Source organism: Salmo salar, chromosome 11, assembly GCF_965601325.2.
Source record: "Salmo salar chromosome 11, fSalSal1, whole genome shotgun sequence".
NCBI lineage: Eukaryota > Metazoa > Chordata > Actinopteri > Salmoniformes > Salmonidae > Salmo > Salmo salar.
In genome coordinates, this window is record NC_138301.1 from 83,430,299 (window position 1) to 83,452,127 (window position 21,829).

The 21,829-nt window shown below is 42.0% G+C and overlaps 1 protein-coding gene across 1 annotated transcript in view; it reads right to left on the reverse strand.

Annotated features, from left to right (window-relative positions):
* Window positions 1-1,240: 1,240 nt before the first annotated feature.
* Window positions 1,241-21,829, reverse strand: part of LOC106562972 (laminin subunit gamma-3) — a 257,596-nt gene continuing 237,007 nt past the window's right edge. The window contains exons 20-28 of the mRNA XM_014128127.3: window positions 18,204-18,280; window positions 12,739-12,873; window positions 9,006-9,222; window positions 8,745-8,888; window positions 6,762-6,864; window positions 6,010-6,212; window positions 5,667-5,807; window positions 4,278-4,377; window positions 1,241-3,124 (exon numbers count right to left, since the gene is read on the reverse strand). Coding sequence (XP_013983602.3) covers window positions 2,862-3,124; window positions 4,278-4,377; window positions 5,667-5,807; window positions 6,010-6,212; window positions 6,762-6,864; window positions 8,745-8,888; window positions 9,006-9,222; window positions 12,739-12,873; window positions 18,204-18,280 — 1,383 coding nt within the window. The 3' untranslated portion in view covers window positions 1,241-2,861. The remainder of the gene's footprint in view (window positions 3,125-4,277; window positions 4,378-5,666; window positions 5,808-6,009; window positions 6,213-6,761; window positions 6,865-8,744; window positions 8,889-9,005; window positions 9,223-12,738; window positions 12,874-18,203; window positions 18,281-21,829) is intronic.

Consider the following 21,829-nt stretch of genomic DNA (forward strand, 5'->3'; position numbering starts at 1 on the left):
CCTATAATTTCCACCTGTTGTCTATTCCATTTGCACAACAGCATGTGAAATTTATTGTAAATCAGTGTTGCTTCCTAAGTGGACAGTTTGATTTCACAGAAGTGTGATTGACTTGGAGTTACATTGTGTTGTTTAAGTGTTCCCTTTCTTTTTTTGAGCAGTGTATTATATTTCAGATTCTTCAAAGTATCCACCATTTTCCCTGATGACAGCTTTGCACACTCTTGGTATTCTCTCAACAAGCTTAATGAGGTGGTCAACTGGAAGGCATTTCAATGAACAGGTTTGCCTTGTTAAGTTGTGGAATTCCTTTCCTTCTTAATGGGTTTGAGCCAATCAGTTGTGCTTGTGACAAGTTAGAGAGCCCTATTTGGTAAAAGACCAAGTCCATAGTATGGCAAGAACAGCTCAAATAAGCAAAGAGAAACGAGAGCATCATTACTTTAAGACATGAAGGTCAGTCAATCCATAAAATTTCAAGAACTTTGAACGTTTCTTCAAGTGCAGTCACAAAAAACATGAAGCGCTATGATATAACTGGCTCTCATGAGGACATCCACAGGAAAGGAAGACCCAGAGTTACCTCTGTTGCATAGGATAAGTTCATTAGTTACCAGCCTCAAATTGCAGCCCAAATAAATGCTTCAAAGAGTTCAAGTAACAGACACATCTCAACATCATCTGTTCAGAGGAGACTGTGTAAATCAGGCCTTCATGGTCGAATTGGTGCAAAGAAACCGCTACTAAAGGACAACAAGAAGAGACTTGCTTGTGCCAAGAAACACGAGCAATGGACATTAGACCGGTGGAAATCTTTCCTTTAGTCTGATGAGTGATTTCTGGTTGCAACGCCGTGTCTTTGTGAGACACAAAGGGTGGCTACTTTGAATAATCTAAAATCTAAAATATATTTTGATTTGTTTAACACTTTTTTGGTTACTACATGATTCCATATGTGTTATTTTGTAGTTTTGATGTCTTCACTATTATTCTACAATGTAGAAAATAGTAAAAATAAAGAAAAACCCTTGAATGAGTAGGTGTGTCCAAACGTTTGACTGTATATATCATTCCACCAGTGGGTCAACACACAGCAAGTGATGTTCTCTGGCTTGCCAGGAATTCTAGTGATTGTTTGTCTCCTCCGTGTGGTAAATGCAATAACTGCATGGAGGTTTTATGTCAGTTTGATCTCCAACAAGTGATCCAATATTGAACAGAAATATAGTCCCATCAAGTCTGAAGTTATTAATGTAATAACAATTTTATTTATACAATTTCATCATCGATATTTGACTCAGTATACATTTATAGGTGTTCATTATACAGTTTTGTCTATGGCAATTGCTGTGCTAGTTTATTCAATAGTAGTAAACAGCACCAATATGTGGCTAGAAGGAGATATTGCAAAGAGATGTTGTTTACAAAATCACACGAACATGCGCACGCACACACACACCCACAATCCATTTTATTATCATTTTTTGCTTTCAACAGTTTTTTCTGGCTATTATCTAAAACACAAAACCAATCATATACTATTTGTTGTCTGACAAAATACAATCACCTGCTGAAATGGAACATAGTCTTTGCAGAGGTCCCATTTCTATATTTTCCATAATTCAGCAGGTATTCCAGCCTCAGGTACCCACATAGAACAAACAAACAGTTAGGCTGTTATAGTCCTTTTCCATTTGCCAGACAAGAGAAGATCATTTTCTCAAAGAGAGAAAGAGAGAGAGAAAGAAAGATAGAGAGAGAGGTAGAACATTTTAGAGAAAAGCGAAAAAAGGAGATTGAGGAAAAGCGAGGGGCACACGCAGAATCCCAAACTATGTGTGTGTGTGTGTGTCTGTCTGTGTGTGTGTGTGCAGTAGAAGGCTGAACCCTACAGAGGGCAAAATGACTAATTGTTAATTATGGTGGGCTGATGAAAAATAACTCAAGTGTAAATGAATGTGTCAGATTGGAGAAGCGCCACAGCTCAGACAGTCCTTCCCCCAAAGTGGAAAATCAGCATGATTTAAAACTTGATAGAACACACTGTGGGATGTGGAACAGGGAGCTAGGAGACTGTTATTATTCACAGATTAATTCAACTTAAAATGTTGTTGGAAATATGAAGGGGGAAATGAAATGAGAATGAACATAAACACTAAGGAAACAGGGCAGGGGTGATATGGATATAGAAGGAGGGATGGAGAGAGGGGATTAAGAGGCTAGAACAGGAGAGAGGATGGTTAAAGCCAAAAAGGAGTGAGGGGTAGAATAAAAAGAAAGAACGTGATAATGATGGTGGAAGTTGAAAGGGGGCAATGGCATGGAAAACCGCTTATGGCTGCATATCTGCTAAATATGTGTATATGACCAACACGATTTGATTTGATTTAGTGCTACTGACGGTATCAGCCAGGTCAGTATAGTATAAGTGAAAGTTTGAAAAGTACAGAGACAAAGTGGTAGAACTGTGTGACTGTACTGCAGAAAAGGGGGATGCACAACCGCAGTACTGAAGAACAAACTAAGAAGGCTACCTGGATGATTCCACCTACACTCCTCATCTATGTCTGTGTCCCAAATGGCACCCTAATACCTATACAGTGCACTACTTTTGCCCTATGGGCCCTGGTCAAAAGTAGTGCACTATATGGAATAGGGTGCAATTTGGGACTGAGAAATTATCTCCCCTAAATAATTCAAACACCAGTGTCCTATCCACCATCTGTGGCCCTAGTAGTCCTCTCTTCACCTTCCTATGCCCTCTCTTTTAAATCATTGAAGTGGTGTGAACGAGTGTTTTACACCAGGAAGGCGGTAGAATGCATGGAAAAGGGCTCTAGTGTCCTCCTGGTTCCCCGATCCTAGTGTCCCTCTATCCCCGAGGCCTGAGGGCAGGTCTGGGGCAGGTGCAGGGCAATGTCCTTCAGACTGTCTCTCTCCTGTCTGATCTCTTGCAGGTCCTGTTCTAGGTGGGTCAGCTGGCTCTCCTGGTCCTGGGCGGCTGATCGTAGGGTCTGGATCTTCCCGTTCAGGGCCGGGCTCTCCACGCTGCCACGCAGAACACTCAACCGCATCGCCGTCTCACTCAGTATACGTTCAAACCGTTCCAGCGCCATGCTCCCATCTGGTCAACAGAAAACAACAGAGTATTTGAGGTACTACATTGTACTTTCAGGAGTTATTTTGAAAAAGCGTGAGACACAGAAGGAGGGATGAACAGGGTATGTTAAAGCTAGGAGTATTGAGCAGGCCTACACTCTTAGTAAAAAAATTGCTATCTAGAACCTAAAAGGGTTCTTTGGCTGTCCCCATAGGATAACCCTTTGAAGAACCCTTTATGGTTCCCAAAATAGTTCTACTTGGAACCAAAAAGGGTTTTCCTATGGGGACAGCTGAAGAACCCTTTTGAAACCCTTTTTTCTAAGAGTGTAGTATTAAACTTTTGCCATCAGCAGGGCTCTTGTCTTGTGACGTCTGTGTGCCACCATGTTGTGCCCACCCAATAACGGGGTTAACAGAGGGACATTTCTCCATCAGGATCGTGCCACACACCCCGCCAGCTACAAGTGACTCATTAACAGGGCCAGATGGGAACTGTGGAAAACCATGTAATCAATACCTGTACAGCTAGTTACTGCATTTAACTCAATAAAACTATAGCAATATTTTGGGGGGTTTAATTTTGATTAATTATACCAGTGTATGTATGAATTTATAAACTGGGTGGTTTGAGCCCTGAATGCTGATTGGCTGACAGCCATGGTATATCAGACCGTATGCCACAGGTATGACAAAACAGTTATTTTTACTGCTCTAATTACGTTGGTAACCAATTTATAATAGCAATATGGCATCTCTGAGGTTTGTGATATATGGCCAATATAACATGGCTAAGGGCTGTATCCAGGCACACCCCCTCGTGTGTTATTGCTTAATTATCTCATTGATAGAGTTGTGGGTTGAGGTCAGGATAATCCTTCTCCATCTGAGAAATCCATTTGGACCAATTTACTAATGACCATTCTGACTTCTCTTTCTGACATATGACTGACTGGATGGAAGTCAAGTCTGATCAGTGGCGAGGGCAGTAACATGTAAGTGTAGACGTTTCTGGTTGATCTGACATGTTGCATTTGTTATTGCATGAAATTGATGTGCATCCCAAATGGCACCCTACTGTTCTTCTTTTGACCTGATGGGCCCAAAGGTAGTGCACTATATTGGGAGTAGGATTCCTTTTGGGACAGACAAGTAAACGTCAGCAGGTTTGAACTTACCTATTTTACTGACGAGCTGGGTGAGTGTGAGGGAGTAGGCCTCAAGCTGAAGCTTAGCTGTCTGGATGTTCACCTTTACACTGGCCAGAGACTCTACAGGCTGGTGATCACAGAGGGAGAAATATACAGTGACATCACGTGCATAGATCAGGGCTTTCCAACCCTCTTCCTGGAGATCTACCATCCTGTATGTTTTCAGTCCAACCCTCCTTTAGCACATCTGATTCTACTAAGTAACTGTTCACCAAGACCTTAAAGCTAGAATCCTTAGTTTATACAACAATTTCTGGACTTGTTTGATATACTGTATACCCATTGAATCTTGAAGAATATAACTTTTAAATGCCTCATGAGCCGAGATCAACTGTCGTACTCATCAGAACCCAAGATATATATATATATAAAATCCCCCAATATTTGTGAACAACGTAAATGTAATCAAACACTGTATAGCTTCAAATCATGGTTAAAACAATCATGTTGATATCATGGATGGTCAGTCCTTGCATCCATAGCTCAGTCTATGAATTTGAGAGTGGTTACATTTTTCCAGGCCCATCCCTCAGCTTTTTACCAAAACAGAGGCGGGTAGGTCTGGCGACAGGACTAATCAGTTGGATGGGCATTTGATTTCTATAGAGGGGGGCAGGGTTTTTTCACGGGACCTCCACATTTTTTTTTATGGGTGTTATAGTAAAGACCATAGTTTCAAGTTTCAAGTTTACATTTACATTTAAGTCATTTAGCAGACGCTCTTATCCAGAGCGACTTACAAATTGGTGCATTCACCTTATGATATCCAGTGGAACAACCACTTTACAATAGTGCATCTAAATCTTTTAGGGGGGGGGGGGGGGGGGGGATTACTTTATCCTATCCTAGGTATTCCTTAAAGAGGTGGGGTTTCAGGTGTCTCCGGAAGGTGGTGATTGACTCCGCTGTCCTGGCGTCGTGAGGGAGCTTGTTCCACCATAGGGGTGCCAGAGCAGCGAACAGTAGTTTGGGGAAGTTTACAATTTATCGTACCATTTCTACTGATCTGCATGCCAGTCATGATTTTCAAATGCGTATTTTAATGGACCAGTTTCATTTCAATAATAACGTTTTAGTTTCTCAAAATCATTGTCACGTGGTTAATCATAAAAATCAGAATTAAAATGATAAAAATCGAAAAGATAAAATTCAACTTATGTGAGAGCACCAGCCTCTGCTGTATGGACACAAAGTGAAACATGACAACTGTAGTATCCTTAAGTAGTTTATCCATTCTTCTCGAAATAAAAATCTCTCTCCCTAATTTCTGAGTCACGTGTTTTGGTTATACCTCTACATTGAGTTGTGCTTGTGCCTGGGCAGTGTGGTTGATTAGTGGCTGTGTTTTGGTTATACCTCTGCGTTTAGCTGGGTTTGTGCGTGAACAGTGTGGTTCTCCTGCTCAGCCAGCTGCTGCAGGGTTATGTCTACAGATGAGCTGAGCTGGGCAGACAATGTCCTTGTGTGCTTGCCCTGGGTTAGGGTGGCCTTGGCCTCCTGGGCTCAGAGAAAAACACAGACAGAGGAATATGAAGAATAAAGGAAAGAGACAAATGAACATGGTTCCGAGGGGTGAGGTGTGTTATGTGAATGGAATTTCATTGCTCAACCCACAGGGTGAGTTGGAAACATAGCTCACGCATGCACACACGCACAACACACACACACATCTATGCCCCCCCTCCACACCCATACTTACTTTAGACAGGGCGTTTGCGGTGTGTTTTGCCTGTTGTGCGGTAGCGTTGGAGAGGGTAGCGCTCTCCAAGGCAGGCCTAAGGACTCGCTTGGTCTGGTTCACCTTTTTACTGACGTCTTCCAGAATCTTCTCCCTCAGCAGCCTCTCCCTCTTCAGAGCAGCCTTCGTCTGGGCCTGCCTTTGAGGCCACTCTCTCTGCATGTCTGAGGGATGGAGAGCGGCAAGGCAGGTTGGCCAGCGACATGGTTACAGAAGTGATAATAACTGACAATAGGTATTGTAAGACTATTCTATTTTATTTTATTTCACACAATCTATGTACTAGTACACAGTTAGTGAGAAAATATTACTTTTAGTTCCATTCCACTATATTCCATTTTACTCAGATTCCCCTGATGACATTTCCAACAACAAATCCAAAGTGGCACCTTGTTTTTTTTATTTTTATAAACAGTGAACATATTATTATAATGAATTGAAGGCTGTGAAACTGAAAGTGCATTTGAGACCACAATCGCAGATGCTCTTACTCCCCACACAAAATGACAAGTGGAGCGTAACAGGGTGAGACACATTCGTAATGGTTACATTTGGGTTATAGTTGTTTTTCTCAGTATTATTTTTTTCTCTCGATTTGATTGGAATAACTCTGTGGGCTGCTATTGCAGTGATAGGGATGCGAAAACTAAGCAAACTGTCGGAAATGTAAAACGACAGAAATGGAAACAAATACAAAATGTTGTAAATGTCACCTTCCAGTTCTCTCCGCAGGGTAATGGCCTCTGACTCCACTTCCTTCCCTGTCACCACCGATGACAGGGCAATGACCTTTGACCCCTGGGCTTGAACTGTCAGCTGCAGAGGCACCAGGGATGGAGAGAGAAGGGGGAGTGAACCTCACAGAACCTCAGGGACATGAGTGACATTAGACTGCACAACAACCTGACCAGAAGCATCTACCATCTACTGCAGTGTTTCCGAACTCCAGTTCTCGAGTACCCCAACAGTAGCCTACAATTTGTATTAAGCCCAGACAAACACACCTGATTCAACTTGTCAACTAATCATCAAGCCCTCTATGAGCTGAATCAGGTGTGTTTGTCTGGGGCTACAACAAACATGTGCACTGTTGGGGGTACTCACTGGTGTACCAGACACCCCCACAGCCCCCGCAAGGCGGGGGGGGGCAACGAGCTCTGGGGGCTCATGTGCCTGTCATCGATGTCACACAGTAACCCCTGTTATTTGGGCTTCAAGAATGTGACTGATCCAAGTGCCTCAGGCTTTGAAAAATACATTATTGAACTGATTCAAAGTAAGGGGATATCGGTGAACAAATGTCGTGTTCAACGCTATGACGGCGCCAGTGCAGTCAGACAGAGCCTAATGCTTTGTTCTTAGGTAGTTCTTTACTAGTTTTAGTTTAGAAAACGATCTCTCTGCAGAAGCGACAGTTACAGGGATGGTTAAAAACAGATTGATTACCATAGCAACATTAGGGAAACTGGGCAGAAGGAAGTGTTGATTAGCAGTTCTGCAACATCTTTAAATGAGCCTCAACAGGTTATGAAAAGAGATTAACTGTGCAGGAAGCTCTGGGGACAGGTCATCTGGATGCTGGACAGCCAGATACGGACAGACTATCTTTTTTAACAGTTCTTGAAGGCAAAAAAAAAAGTGGTTTGCGATTTCGTTCATACTGGTGAACCGGCGATTTGTGTGGTTGCAATATAAACAATCCCTTATCTCTGGTACAATTTATGTTGCCATGCAAGTCTAAGCTTTAATTGTATGCAGCCCAATGGACATACAATGCACAATGTCTAAGGAAAGACTATATATAGACTATGTATAGAAAACAGTCGGGCCCGCAAACTAGGCCTACAGGCCGTGGTGAAAATATTTGAGCACAAAAATACAAGGTGACGCAGTTGCATACTGGAGCTACTACAAACATGCACAGACACATAGAAACTTTTTTCTAAGAGACAAAAAGAGAAAAAGAGACAGACACAGAGAGAGACGCCACAAGGAATAATTCAGGAGAATTGTTAGGCTATTTGATGTGTAATTTTTTATAAAAAGTGTATAAATAGCAGCTAAATACGAGCTATAGATAGTAGGCTACACTGCATAATAAAACGATCCCTAGTAAGCTAGTGTTTTGAGGGTGGACTGACTGTATTATTTGGCATTAATAGGATGGGTTTAGGCACCCCTACTTTCCATCCAAGCTGGGAGATAGCGCAAGGATGGCTCATGTCGTGCAGGTTCATGTAGGCTATACAGGACAGTTGTATATTCTAGAAAAATCTATTGGTAGCTTGTTAGTATGCAGCTGCATCGAAAATGTATTATACAATCCGCATTGTTTGATTTTCCAACTTGTATTACTGAGCAAATAATTACATTATTGCCGCCAGCCAGCAGTCTAAATGTCAGCATTGCGGCACCTTGTATAGCTTTGTGAATTGTCAGGCTTAACATGAGAAAACACGAATGATGCAGCCCCCAATATCTGTAGTTTACAGACTGACACTGCATGTGGATTATGTGTCAATTATTTTGTCTATTGGTACAGTGTATTCTGTTTATTGTTGTTAGCACCATTTCACCAGGTCAAATTTTGGGTACATGTAAATAAATAAATAAAGGCAATTCTGACATCATGATCTACTGTAGTGTGAAGATAATCTACTGTAGTGTGAAGATAATCTACTGTAGTGTGACGATACCTTGTGCATGTCCTGTACGGCAGCAATGTTGTTGTGGGCGGTCTGTATTCGAGGCTCCATCTCCTCTTTGATCTTACTGGCCAGTTCTTCTTTAGACTGGACATGGAACGCCAGCTCAGATGTCCTGTTGCTCAGCTCAACACCCTGAGGGAAGGGACGCACAGCAGTGATCCATTCATCCATCATTCCATCCATTCCTTTGGTCAGTCAACTTGAGAGTACAATGAATTCTTGTTACCCCTGACCCTCGTAGCCACTGACCTCTGTTTGGTTGGCACCCGATCTGAGGCTGGGGTCTAATTGGTTGGTTCCTGATGTGGGGTTGGGGAAATTTTTGGACAGCTCCAATATGGAGGATGTGAGGTTAACAAAGGCAACCATGATCTCAGCAGACTCCTCCTCCAGAGACAACTGATTGGCTAGAGTCTCATTCACCTGGGCCGTCAAATTCTCCTTTATCTGCTGCATGTCTGCCATTCTGAAAGAGAGATAGAAAGAGAGAGAAATAGAAAGGGAGAGAGAGGGCAAAGGGGGAGAGAGAAAGAGAGAAAGAAAAATAGAGAGCGAGAGAGAGAGAAAGAAAGGGGAGGGTGAAGAGGGAGAGAAAGAGGTTAGATCGTTCAGTGTTTTGATTCTTGAGTGTCCCTCATAGTTATCAATGGACACATGTGTGCACACACTCCCTGATTTCTATCTACCCACCCACCCACCCACCAAATTGCTCTGAAAGAATAACAGAATTCCCCAGAACCAAGCAGACTAGTGCTGGTATGAAGGAAATCAATTTCAAGTTTCTTGCCTCCCACCCACTCCCATCGAGGCATGGCCACCAGAGGGATTTTCATTTTTTCGTTGAGCGTTTGAGATAATCCTCAGAGCAATCTCATGCTAAGCGATGCTGCTCCCTCCATGCTGCTACTCCATGAAAGCAGCCCCTGAAAGCAATAGGCTTAAAGAGGAAGGAATAGAGCTGTTCCCCTGTGACTAAATGTCTTACTTTCTCAACCAGTGTGCCTTAAAGAGCTGCTAAAAAGAGGCAGATTTATGACATTTTGTTGTGGGGCACCGCTACAGCTAACTAAACCACTTCTGGGCCCTGTTTGGGAAAAATATATAGAGTGACAGAGGAGCAACAAAATTGTGGAAATTAGGTACTGTGTTCAGATATTGCTTCAAGGTGCAATGAACATCTCTTAGGGCATGGCTGTTTTTATCCTTGCTCTGTGCAGGTTAACAGGCTTTTTCGCACCTTATGTTAGCCTTTAGAGAGAGACAGTGTTGGAGGGATGGTGCGGCAAGAAAGCGAGAGAGAAAGAGAGAGAGAGAGAGAGAGAGGGGAAGAGATAAAGAGTGTGTATTTGCGCGTGTACTGTGTAGGTGTGTCTGAGAATAAATTAATTACATTTCATTTTCGTGTCAAATCTCCAGTTGGCATCCCATCCCTTATGGGATTAGTTGATACATAAACAAAAACCACAATAATTTACTGTAATTCTTCTTCCGGTGTTCTCTGTAGTGCACATTACATTGAGCGTAAAAAATGTAATAATAATACAATCAATACATAATAGTAAATAGGGTTATCCAAACAATAGTTACATCCCTAGAGCAGTAAAAAATATACATACAGTACATACGGAAAGTATTCAGACCCCTTCACTATTTCCACATTTTGTTACATTACAGCCTTATTCTAAATGTAATTAAATCATTTTTTCCCTCTTCAATCTACACACAGTACCCCATAATGACAAAGCGAAAACAGATTTTTTTACATTTTGGCAAATTTATAAAAAATAAAAACAGAAATACCTTATTTACATAAGTATTCAAAATGTTTGCTTTGAGACTCGAAATTGAGCTCAGGTACATCCTGTCTCCATTGATCATCCTTGAGATGTATCTACAACTTGATTTGGAGTCCACCTGTCGTAAATTCAATTGATTGGACATGATTTGGAAAGGCACACACCTGTCTATATAAGGTCCCACGGCTGACAGTGCATGTCAGAGAAAAAAACCAAGCCATGAGGTCGAAGTAATTGTTTGGAACCACCAAGACTCTTCCTAGAGCTGACCGCCTAGCCAAACGGAGCAATCGAGGGAGAAGGGCCTTGATCAGGGAGGTGACCAAGAACCCGGTGGTCACTCTGACAGAGCTCCAGTTCCTCTGTGGAGATGGGAGAACCTTCCAGAAGGACAACCATCTCTGCATCACTCCACCAATTAGGCCTTTATGGTAGAGTGGCCAGACGGAAACCATTCCTCAGTAAAAGGCACATGACAGTCCGCTTGGAGTTTGCCAAAAAGCAGCTAAAGGACTCTCAGACTATGATAAAAAAGATTCTCTGGTTTGATGAAACCAAGATTGAACACTTTGGCCTGAATGCCAAGCATCACATCTGGAGAAAAACAGGCAACGCTCATCACCTGGCCAATACCATCCCTACGTTGAAGCATGGTGGTGGCAGCATCAAGATGTGGGATGTTTATCAGTGGCAGGGACTGGGAGACTAGTCAGGATCATGGGAAGGATGAACTGCCATATTCTAAAATTGATTAATTTGTTTTGACAAAGCAATAATGACAAAGCAAAAACAGCTTTGTTCGGGGCCTGGGGATCACAGATAGCCCAGTGGATTATGGTTGGTTTAGTTTTCCTGGTTGATATTATTATGATGCTCGCCTGTTCATCTTTAGCTTCTCGTCTGACTGCAGTTTTGATGTTTAATGCCCCCCCCATGCAAGACTGTGATGATCAGCTATTTTTTCATGAGATGCCGTTCTACCCTGAGGAGAACACACAGGAATCAGTGGCACTGTGCCTTGTTAAAGTATTTACCAGTAAGGATAATAGAATGAGTGGTACTGTGCCTTGTTAAAGTATTTACCAGTAAGGATAATGGAATGAGTGGTACTGTGCCTTGTTAAAGTATTTACCAGTAAGGATAATAGAATGAGTGCTACTGTGCCTTGTTAAAGTATTTACCAGTAAGGATAATGGAATGAGTGGTACTGTGCCTTGTTAAAGTATTTACCAGTAAGGGTAATGGAATAAGGTTTGAGGCACACTTGTTTCCTGGGTGTTCTCTTTCCGTTTGAGTTTCTAATTTTAGTATAGATACCTCCCTTTTGATAGACGTGTAAAATATTGTTAATTATCATGAATAAGTTAGAAAAGGAGTGGTAGTGTAGTAGAATTTTACTATGTCTCTTTCTGCTTTTTCAGTATCTCACACTTATCATACGTTTGACCTGTTGCATACTTAGAAATGTGCCTGTTGTAGACAGACAAGGTGTCTGAGGTTTGTTCTCACAAGGTCAGCGGGAGTGGAAATATTGGCTGAACGCCCAGACTGTGGTTGCCAGGTGTTCTCCTCTTCTGCAGCCGGTCACTGGGAGCAAACGCTATGCAGAGAAAGGATGCACTTGGCTATCTTTGTGTAACCTGTAGCGATGGTATAAATATACTGAATGGGAAATACCTCATCAGAGCTTCTGACTAAACTCCACATGAAGTGCTGTCTGTCTGTAATCTCTCCACTGGCGTGAATAAACTTAAATGAATTTAAGCTTGACTTTGGGGTCCTTAGTGGTAATTTCCATGACACCTGTTTGTAGTTTCCTTTTGTATACATCTGAACACATAACAATCCACTTGGACTGGCCGACCAAGAGGTCAAGAAAGGTAAAGCTGGCCTTGGACCAAGGTAAGGTTGTTGCCTCCCTAGGCACATGTACATTCAACATCTAGGCGCATACGCTGATTTCTCACATAGATGCACATCTTAAATCAGGTTACAGACCAGTTAACTAGACCCAAGAACCCTAGACATAACGAGTGCAGCAAAATCAGTAGGCTGGTTATTGGTTTCGTAACAATACACATAGAATGGTGAGAATCGCAATACATATATCGGCACCTAAGTATTGTGATAAAAGTGTGAAGTCCCTGGCAATTCCCAGCCTGTGTGTGTGATGCCTAGTTACTCACTGCTCCGTGAGGTTGCTGATGTATTCCTCAATAGAGTTGTCCTCCAGTAGGTCCATCAGGAGAGAGTAGGTCTGGTTGGAGGCCATGAAAGCCTTGGTCGCTATGGACTCTATATGACCAGCCATCTCTGTGTGACTGACAGATGGAGAAAGAAAGAGACAAGGAATCATATAAAATATATATACAATACCGTTCAAAAGTTTGGGGTCACTTAGAAATGTCCTTGTTTTTGAAAGAAAACACACATCAAGTTGATCAGAAATACAGTGTAGACATTGTTAATGTTGTAAATTACTATTGTAGCTGGAAATTCCATATTTTTATGAAATATCTAAAGGTGAAATCGGAGGTTTACATACACTTAAGTTGGAGTCATTAAAACTCGTTTTTCAACCACTCCACAAATTTCTTGTTAATAAACTATAGTTTTGGCAAGTCGATTAGGACATCTACTTTGTGCATGACACAAGTAATTTTTCCAACAACTGTTTACAGGCAGATTATTTCACTGATAATTCACAGTATCACAATTCAAGTGGGTCAGAAGTTTACATACACTAAGTTGACTGTGCCTTCAAACAGCAAGTCCAGTGTCTCGCTGACACCTTTTGGAAAAGGTGGAGACAGGAGTACCTGACAACGCTGCAGAGACGCAGAAAATGGACAGCAGAAAAGCCAAATGTAAAAGTGGGAGATGTTGTCTTATTGAAAGACAGTCAGGCGCACAGAAATGACTGGCCAGTCGGGCTTGTGGTCAAAACCTTTACCAGTACTGACAAAAAGGTTAGGAAAGTAAAACTAAACATTGTCAAGCAAGGAGCTGATAAGGTGTTTCTAAGACCAATCTCAGAGATTGTTGTTCTTCTTTCTGAAGCATCCTTGAGACAAAAGATAAGAATAAAAAGGACATTATTTGTTTCTTATGACATGTTTTATTTCATAGTGGCACAATTTCATTATACCAGGCGGGGAGTGTGCTGCCATCCTGTTAGAAGGTAACAGATAATTTTATTACAATGGTTAAGGTGGATTTTCATTGTGTTCCATGGTGTTATTCGCCCCCTAGTGGAGCTTTCTGGTACTTAGAAAGACTGTACGCAAACAGGAAGTAGAGAATTCGTTCTGCACGCATAGATGCAGCTAAAAACAACGCTACGATGCAGGTCTTTCAGTGTAGTTATTTCTTGTCAGCTTCAGCCTCGGAAAATATTTGTTTGTAAGTTCGAGTCAAGCATTTAGCTAGTGATAATAATCTTGATATTGATAGAGTTGCTTACATATCAATGTTGGTTGGTTGCATTTACTCACACAAATTGCTTGAAAAATTCCAGAAAATTATATCATAGATTTAGAAGCTTCGAATAGGCTAATTGACATGTTTGAGTCAATTGGAGGTGTACCTGTGGATGTATTTCAAGGCCTATCTTCAAACTTAGTGCCTCATTGCTTGACATGATGGGAAAATCAAAAGAAATCAGTCAAGACCACAGAAAACAAATTGTGGACCTCCACAACTCTGGTTCATCCTTGGGAGCAATTTCCAAACACCTGAAGGTACCACGTTCATCTGTACAAACAATAGTACGCAAGTATAAACACCATGGGACCATGCAGCCGTCATACCGCTCAGGAAGGAGACACGTTCTGTCTGCTAGAGATGAATGTACTTTGATGTGAAAAGTGCAAAATAATCCCAGAACAACAGCAAAGGACCTTGTGAAGATGCTGGAGGAAACAAGTACAAAAGTATCTATATCCACAGTAAAACAAGTCCTATATCGACATAACCTGAAAGGCTGCTCAGCAAAGAAGAAGCCACTGCTCCAAAACCGCCTTAAAAAAGCCAGACTACGGTTTGCAACTGCACATGGGGACAAAGATCGTACTTTTTGGAGAAATGTCCTCTGGTCTGATGAAACAAAAATAGAACTGTTTGACCATAATGACCATTGTTATGTTTGGAGGAAAAAGGGGGATGCTTGCAAGCCGAAGAACACCATCCCAACCGTGAAGCACGGGGGTGGCAGCATCATGTTATGGGGGTGCTTTGCTACAGGAGGGACTGGTGCACTTCACAAAATAGGTGGCATCATGAGGTAAGAAAATTATGTGGATATATTGAAGCAACATCGCAAGACATCAGTCAGGAAGTTAAAGCTTGGTCACAAATGGGTCTTCCAAATGGACAATGACCCCAAGCATACTTCCAAAGTTGTGGCAAAATGGCTTAAGGACAACAAAGTCAAGGTATTGGAGTGGCCATCACAACGCGCTGACCTCAATCCCATAGAAAATTTGTAGGCAGAACTGAAAAAGCATGTGCGAGCAAAGAGGCCTACAAACCTGACTCAGTTACACCAGCTCTGTCAGGAGGAATGGGCCAAAATTCACCCAACTTATTGTGGGAAGCTTGTGGAAGGCTACGCGAAACGTTTGGCCCAAGTTAAACAGTTTAAAGGCAATGCTACCAAATACTAATTGAGTGTATGTAAACTTCTGACCCACTGGGAATGTGATGAAAGAAATAAAAGCTGAAATAAATAATTCTGGCTAAGGTGTATGTAAACTTCCGACTTCAACTGTACATAGGCGTACAGAGGCCCATTATCAGCAACCATCACTCCTGTGTTCCAATGGCACATTGTGTTAGCTAATCCAAGTTGATCATTTTAAAAGGCTAATTGATCATTAGAAAATAATTTTGCAATTATGCTAAGACTGCTGAAAACTGTAGTGCTGATTACAGAAGCAACAAAACTGGTCATCTTTAGACTACTTGAGTATCTGGAGCATCAGCATTTGTGGGTTCGATTACACGCTCAACATGGCCAGAAACAATGAACTTTCTTCTGAAATTCGTCAGTCTATTCTTGTTCTGAGAAATTAAGGCGAGAAATTGCGAGAAATTGCCAAGAAACTGAAGATCTCATTTAATGCTGTGTACTACTCCCTTCATAGAACAGCGTAAATTGGATCTAACCAGAATATAAAGAGGAGTGGGAGGACCCGGTGCACAACTGAGCAAGAGGACAAGTACATTAGAGTGTCTAGTTTGAGAAACAGACGCCTCACAAGTCCTCAACTGGCAGCTTCATAAATAGTACCAGCAAAACACCAGTCTCAACATCAACAGTGAAGAGGCGACTCCGGGATGCTGGCCTTCTAGGCAGAGTTTTCTAATGATCAGTTAGCCTTTTAAAATTATAAACTTGGATTAGCTAACACAACGTACCATTGGAACACAGGAGATGATGATTGTTGATAATGGGCCTCTGAACGCCAAAGTAGATATTCTATTAAAAATCAGCCGTTTCCAGCTACAATAGTCATTTACAATATTAACAATGTCTACGCTGTATTTCTGATCAATTTGATGTTATTTTAAATGGACTAAAAAAAATTGCTTTTCTTTCAAAAACAAGGACATTTCTAAGTGACCCCAAACTTTTGAACGTTAGTGTATATATACAGTACCAGTCAAAAGTTTGGACAACCCCACTCATTCAAGGGTTTTTCTTTATTTTTACTATTTTCAACATTGTAGAATAATAGTGAAGACATCAAAACTATGAAATAACACATGGAATCATGTATCAACCCAAAAAGTGTTAAACAAATCAAAATATATTTTAGATTCTTCAGAGTAGCCACCCTTTTCCTTGATGACAGCTTTGCACACTCTTGGCATTCTCTCAACCAGCTTCACCTGGAATTATTTTCCAACAGTCTTGAAGGAGCTCCTACATATGCTGAGCACTTGTTGGATGCGTTTCCTTCCCTCTGCGGTCCAACTCATCCCAAACCATCTCAATTGGGTTGAGGTCAGGTGATTGTGGAGGCCAGGTCATCTGATGCAGCACTCCATCACTTTCCTTCTTGTTCAAATAGCCCTTAGACAGCCTGGATGTGTGTTTGGTCGTTGTCCTGTTGAAAAACAAATGATAGTCCCACTAACCGCAAACCAGATGTGATGGCGTATCGCTGCAGAATGCGGTGGTAGCCATGCTGGTTAAGTGTGCCTTGAATTCTAAAGAAATCACAGACAGTGTCACCAGCAATGCACCCCAACACCATCACACCACCTCCTTCATGCTTCACGGTAGGAACCACACATGCAGATATCATCCGTTCACCTAATCTGCATCTCACAAAGACATGACGGTTGGAACAAAAAATCTCACATTTGGACTCATCAGACCAAAGGACAGATTTCCACTGGTCTACTGTCCATTGCTCGCTTTTATTGTCCCAAGCAAGTCACTTCTTCTTATTGGCGTCCTTTAGTATTGGTTTCTTTGCAGCAATTTGACCATGAAGGCCTGATTCATGCAGTCTCCTCTGAACAGTTGATGTTGAGATGTGTCTTTTACTTGAAATCTGTGAAGCATTTATTTGGTCTGCAATTTGAGGCTGGTAACTCTAATGTACTTATCCTCTGCAGCAGAGGACACTCTGGGTCTTTCTTTCCTGTGGCGGTCCTCATGAGAGCTAGTTTCATCATAGTGCTTGATGGCTTTTGTGACTGCACTTAAAGAGGCGTTCAAAGTTCTTGAAATGTTCCTTCATGTCCTAAAGTAACGATGGACTGTCGTTTTTCTTTGCTTATTTGAGCTGCTCTTGCCATAATATGGACTTGGTATTTTACCAAATAGGGCTATCTTCTGTATACCACCCCTACCTTGTCACAACACAACTGATTGGCTCAAAGGCATTAAGAAGGAAAGAAAGTCCACAAATTAACTTTTAACAAAGCACACCTGTTAATTGAAATGCATTCCAGGTGACTACATCATGAAGCTGGTAGAGAGAATGCCAGGAGTGCGTAAAGCTCTCATCAAGGCATATGGTGGCTACTTTGAAGAATCTCAAATATGTTAGACATATTTGTAATTGTTTAACACTTTTTTTGATTACTACATGATTCCATGTGTTATTTCATAGTTTTGATGTCTCAAGTAATATTCTACAATGTAGAAAATAGTAAAACAAAATGAAGAAAAACCCTTGAATGAGTAGGTGTCCAAACCTTTGACTGGTACTGTATATATATGGGCCTGACTACCAAACCTGAGTTCAAATAGTATTTTTTTATATCAAATACTTTAGCTTGGCTAATCTTGTGCTGCAATGGAACCAATGGAATAGACCCAAATATGCAAACACTGACAGCGCCCATGTGGCACTCCAGGCAATTTTGATGAAACAGCTCAATGTATTTGACAGAAAACCAACAGGTCTGCTGTGCACAAGTCAAATGGATTCCAGGTATTTAGTCGATCTCTCTACTTCCTCTCACTAGACCTAATGTGCATTCATTCAGCATATTCAGAGGCTTTGTACTGTTGTCATTGACAGAGGGTGTCGGTGGCAGGCCAGCCATTGTGTGACTGACAGATGGAAGAGGCAGTGCCTCTATTTGAAGAAGATGACCTTTGTGTGTCATAATTGGCCACTTAGTGACTTACCTTTTCATAAGTATCTCTGATTCGTTCACCGCAGAGTTCCAGCGGTTGGGCACAGGTGTCACCTTGAAAGGAATGACCTTTGGAAAAGCAGAGCAAAGTGGGAAGAACTGAAACTGTGCAGTCTCATAGACAAAAGAAAACTGAGGACAATGTTTATTTTATTTATTTATTTATTTCACCTTTATTTAACCAGGTAGGCAAGTTGAGAACAAGTTCTCATTTACAATTGCGACCTGGCCAAGATAAAGCAAAGCAGTTCGACAACATACAAAAACACAGAGTTACACATGGAGTAAAACAACATACAATCAATGATGCAGTAGAATAAAAAAAAATAATAAAAAAATAAGACTATATACAATGTGAGCAAATGATGTGAGATAAGGGAGGTAAAGGCAAAAAAAATGCCATGGTGGCAAAGTAAATAAAGTATAGCAAGAAAAAACACTGGAATGGTAGATTTGTAGTTTGAAGAAAGTTCAAAGATAAAATATAAATAATATGGTGCAAAGGAGCAAAATAAATAAAATAAATAAATACAGTAGGGGAAGAGGTAGTAGTTTGGGCTAAATTATAGATGGGCTATGTACAGGTGCAGTGATCTGTGAGCTGCTCTGACAGCTGGTGCTTAAAGCTAGTGAGGGAGATAAGTGTTTCCAGTTTCAGAGATTTTTGTAGTTCGTTCCAGTCATTGGCAGCAGAGAACTGGAAGGAGAGACGACCAAAGGAGGAGTTGGCTTTAGGGGTGACCAGAGAGATATACCTGCTGGAGCGCGTGCTACAGGTGGGTGCTGCTATGGTGACCAGTGAGCGGAGATAAGGGGGGACTTTACCTAGCAGAGTCTTGTAGATGACCTGGAGCCAATGTGTTTGGCGACGATTATGAAGCGAAGGCCAGCCAACGAGAGCGTACAGGTCGCAGTGGTGGGTAGTATATGGGGCTTTGGTGACAAAACGGATGGCACTGTGATAGACTGCATCCAGCTTGTTGAGTAGGGTATTGGAAGCTATTTTGTAAATGACATCGCCGAAGTCGAGGATTGGTAGGATGGTCAGTTTTACGAGGGTATGTTTGGCAGCATGAGTGAAGGATGCTTTGTTGCGAAATAGGAAGCCAATTCGAGATTTCACTTTGGATTGGAGATGATTGATGTGAGTCTGGAAGGAGAGTTTACAGTCTAACCAGACACCTAGGTATTTGTAGTTGTCCACAAATTCTAAGTTAGAACCGTCCAGAGAAGTGATGCTGGACAGGCGGGCAGGTGCAGGCAGCGATCGGTTGAAGAGCATGCATTTAGTTTTATTTGTGTTTAGGAGCAGTTGGAGACCACGGAAGGAGAGTTGAATGGCATTGAAGCTCGTCTGGAGGGTTGTTAACACAGTGTCCAAAGAAGGGCCAGAAGTGTACAGAATGGTGTCGTCTGCGTAGAGGTGGATCAGAGATTCACCAGCAGCAAGAGCGACATCATTTATGTATACAGAGAAAAGAGTTGGCCCAAGAATTGAACCCTGTGGTACCCCCATAGAGACTGCCAGAGGTCCAGACAGTAGGCCCTCCGATTTGACACACTGAACTCTGTCAGAGAAGTAGTTGGTGAACCAGGCGACGCAATCGTTTGAGAAACCAAGGCTACTGAGTCTGCCGATGAGGATGTGGTGATTAACAGAGTCAAAAGCTTTGGCCAGGTCAATGAATACGGCAGCACAGTAATGTTTCTTATCGATGGCGGTTACGATGTCGTTTAGGACCTTGAGCGTGGCTGAGGTGCACCCATGACCAGCTCTGAAACCAGATTGCATAGCGGAGAGGGTGCGGTGGGATTCGAAATGGTCGGTAATCTGTTTGTTGACTTGGCTTTCGAAGACCTTAGAAAGGCAGGGTAGGATGGATATAGGTCTGTAGCAATTTGGGTCAAGAGTGTCACCTCCTTTGAAGAGGGGGATGACAGCAGCTGCTTTCCAATCTATGGGAATCTCAGACGACACGAAAGAGAGGTTGAACAGGCTAGTAATAGGGGTTGCAATAATTTCGGCAGATAATTTTAGAAAGAAAGGGTCCAGATTGTCAAGCCCAGCTGATTTGTAGGGGTCCAGATTTTGCAGCTCTTTCAGAACATCAGCTGAATGGATTTGGGAGAAGGAGAAATGGGGGAGGCTTGGGCGAGTTGCTGTGGGGGGTGCAGTGCTGTTGAATGCAGTAGGGGTAGTTAGGTGGAAAGCATGGCCAGCCGTAGAAAAATGCTTATTGAAATTCTCAATTATAGTGGGCTTATCGGTGGTGACAGAGTTTCCTATCCTCAGTGCAGTGGGCAGTTGGGAGGAGGTGTTCTTATTCTCCATGGACTTTACAATGTCCCAGAACTTTTTAGAGTTGGAGTTGCACGAAGCGAATTTCTGTTTGAAAAAGCTAGCCTTGGCGTTTCTAACTGCCTGTGTGTATTGGTTTCTAACTTCCCTAAAAAGTTGCATATCGCGGGGGCAGTTCGATGCTAATGCAGAACGCCACAGGATATTTTTGTGTTGGTTAAGGGCAGTCAGGTCTGGGGAGAACCAAGGGCTATATCTGTTCCTGGTTCTAAATTTCTTGAAAGGGGCATGCTTATTTAAGATGGTGAGGAAGGCATTTTTAAAAAATAACCAGGCATCCTCTACTGACGGGATGAGGTCAATATCCTTCCAGGATACCAGGGCCAGGTCGATTAGAAAGGCTTGCTCGTTGAAATGTTTCAGGGAGCGTTTGACAGTGATGAGTGGAGGTCGTTTGACCGCTGACCCATTACGGGTGCATTATACAGTATGATCTGTATAGGCTGACATCAGTTGTTATTTTAAACCTGAATTGTGACCATGCACAGTTATCTGCTGACCTTAGATGACCAATGTTCAACTCAAAGTAGACTGACTCAGAACTCACTGTTCAATAGCCATTTCAAGAAGACATACTGAAGGCTGCAATTACACCCATTCACTCACTAATGTATACAGGGGCAATGTTTCTATTTACCCAGCGGCAACGTTTTTCTGTTGTGGCACCAGCAGATAAATGTTGACTATTTTACCTTGTGACATTTATTTTTTGAAAATTCTAATAAAATAGAGATAATTGAATCACAATATATGACACATACACTACTCTTCCTATTTTGGAGTCGTTCTGCTTATTAATGTGGAATGGCATTGCTCTGGCTCCAGGCTTGCCCAAACGACTGGGGAGGTAAGTTAAGTGCATGCAGGAATGAACGCACACACATGCACGCCCGCACACACAGAAACGCCCAAAGCACTGCCAAAACAAGCTCTCTCATTTCCCCAGAACCACATAATATGGCAGCCATATTCATAATAGATTCCAAGCTGACGCTATTGAGCGTGAAGATACGGGGAAAAGCTTGAGCTGTAGCAGAACAAATCATTCATTTCAGCCGAGCGTTAGTCAGAGAAACGGTGTGCTCACTCACTCGATTTTAGAGATATGGAGCTTCAGATTGAGAAGTACTGTGCTTTAGGGATCCCTATTGATCAATACATTTTAACCTCTACTGAATAGCCACTAGTAACTCATCAGTTTTTTTTCAAATGAAAAAACGGCAAAATACTTTAAATGGGTACATAACTGCAGACCTCCC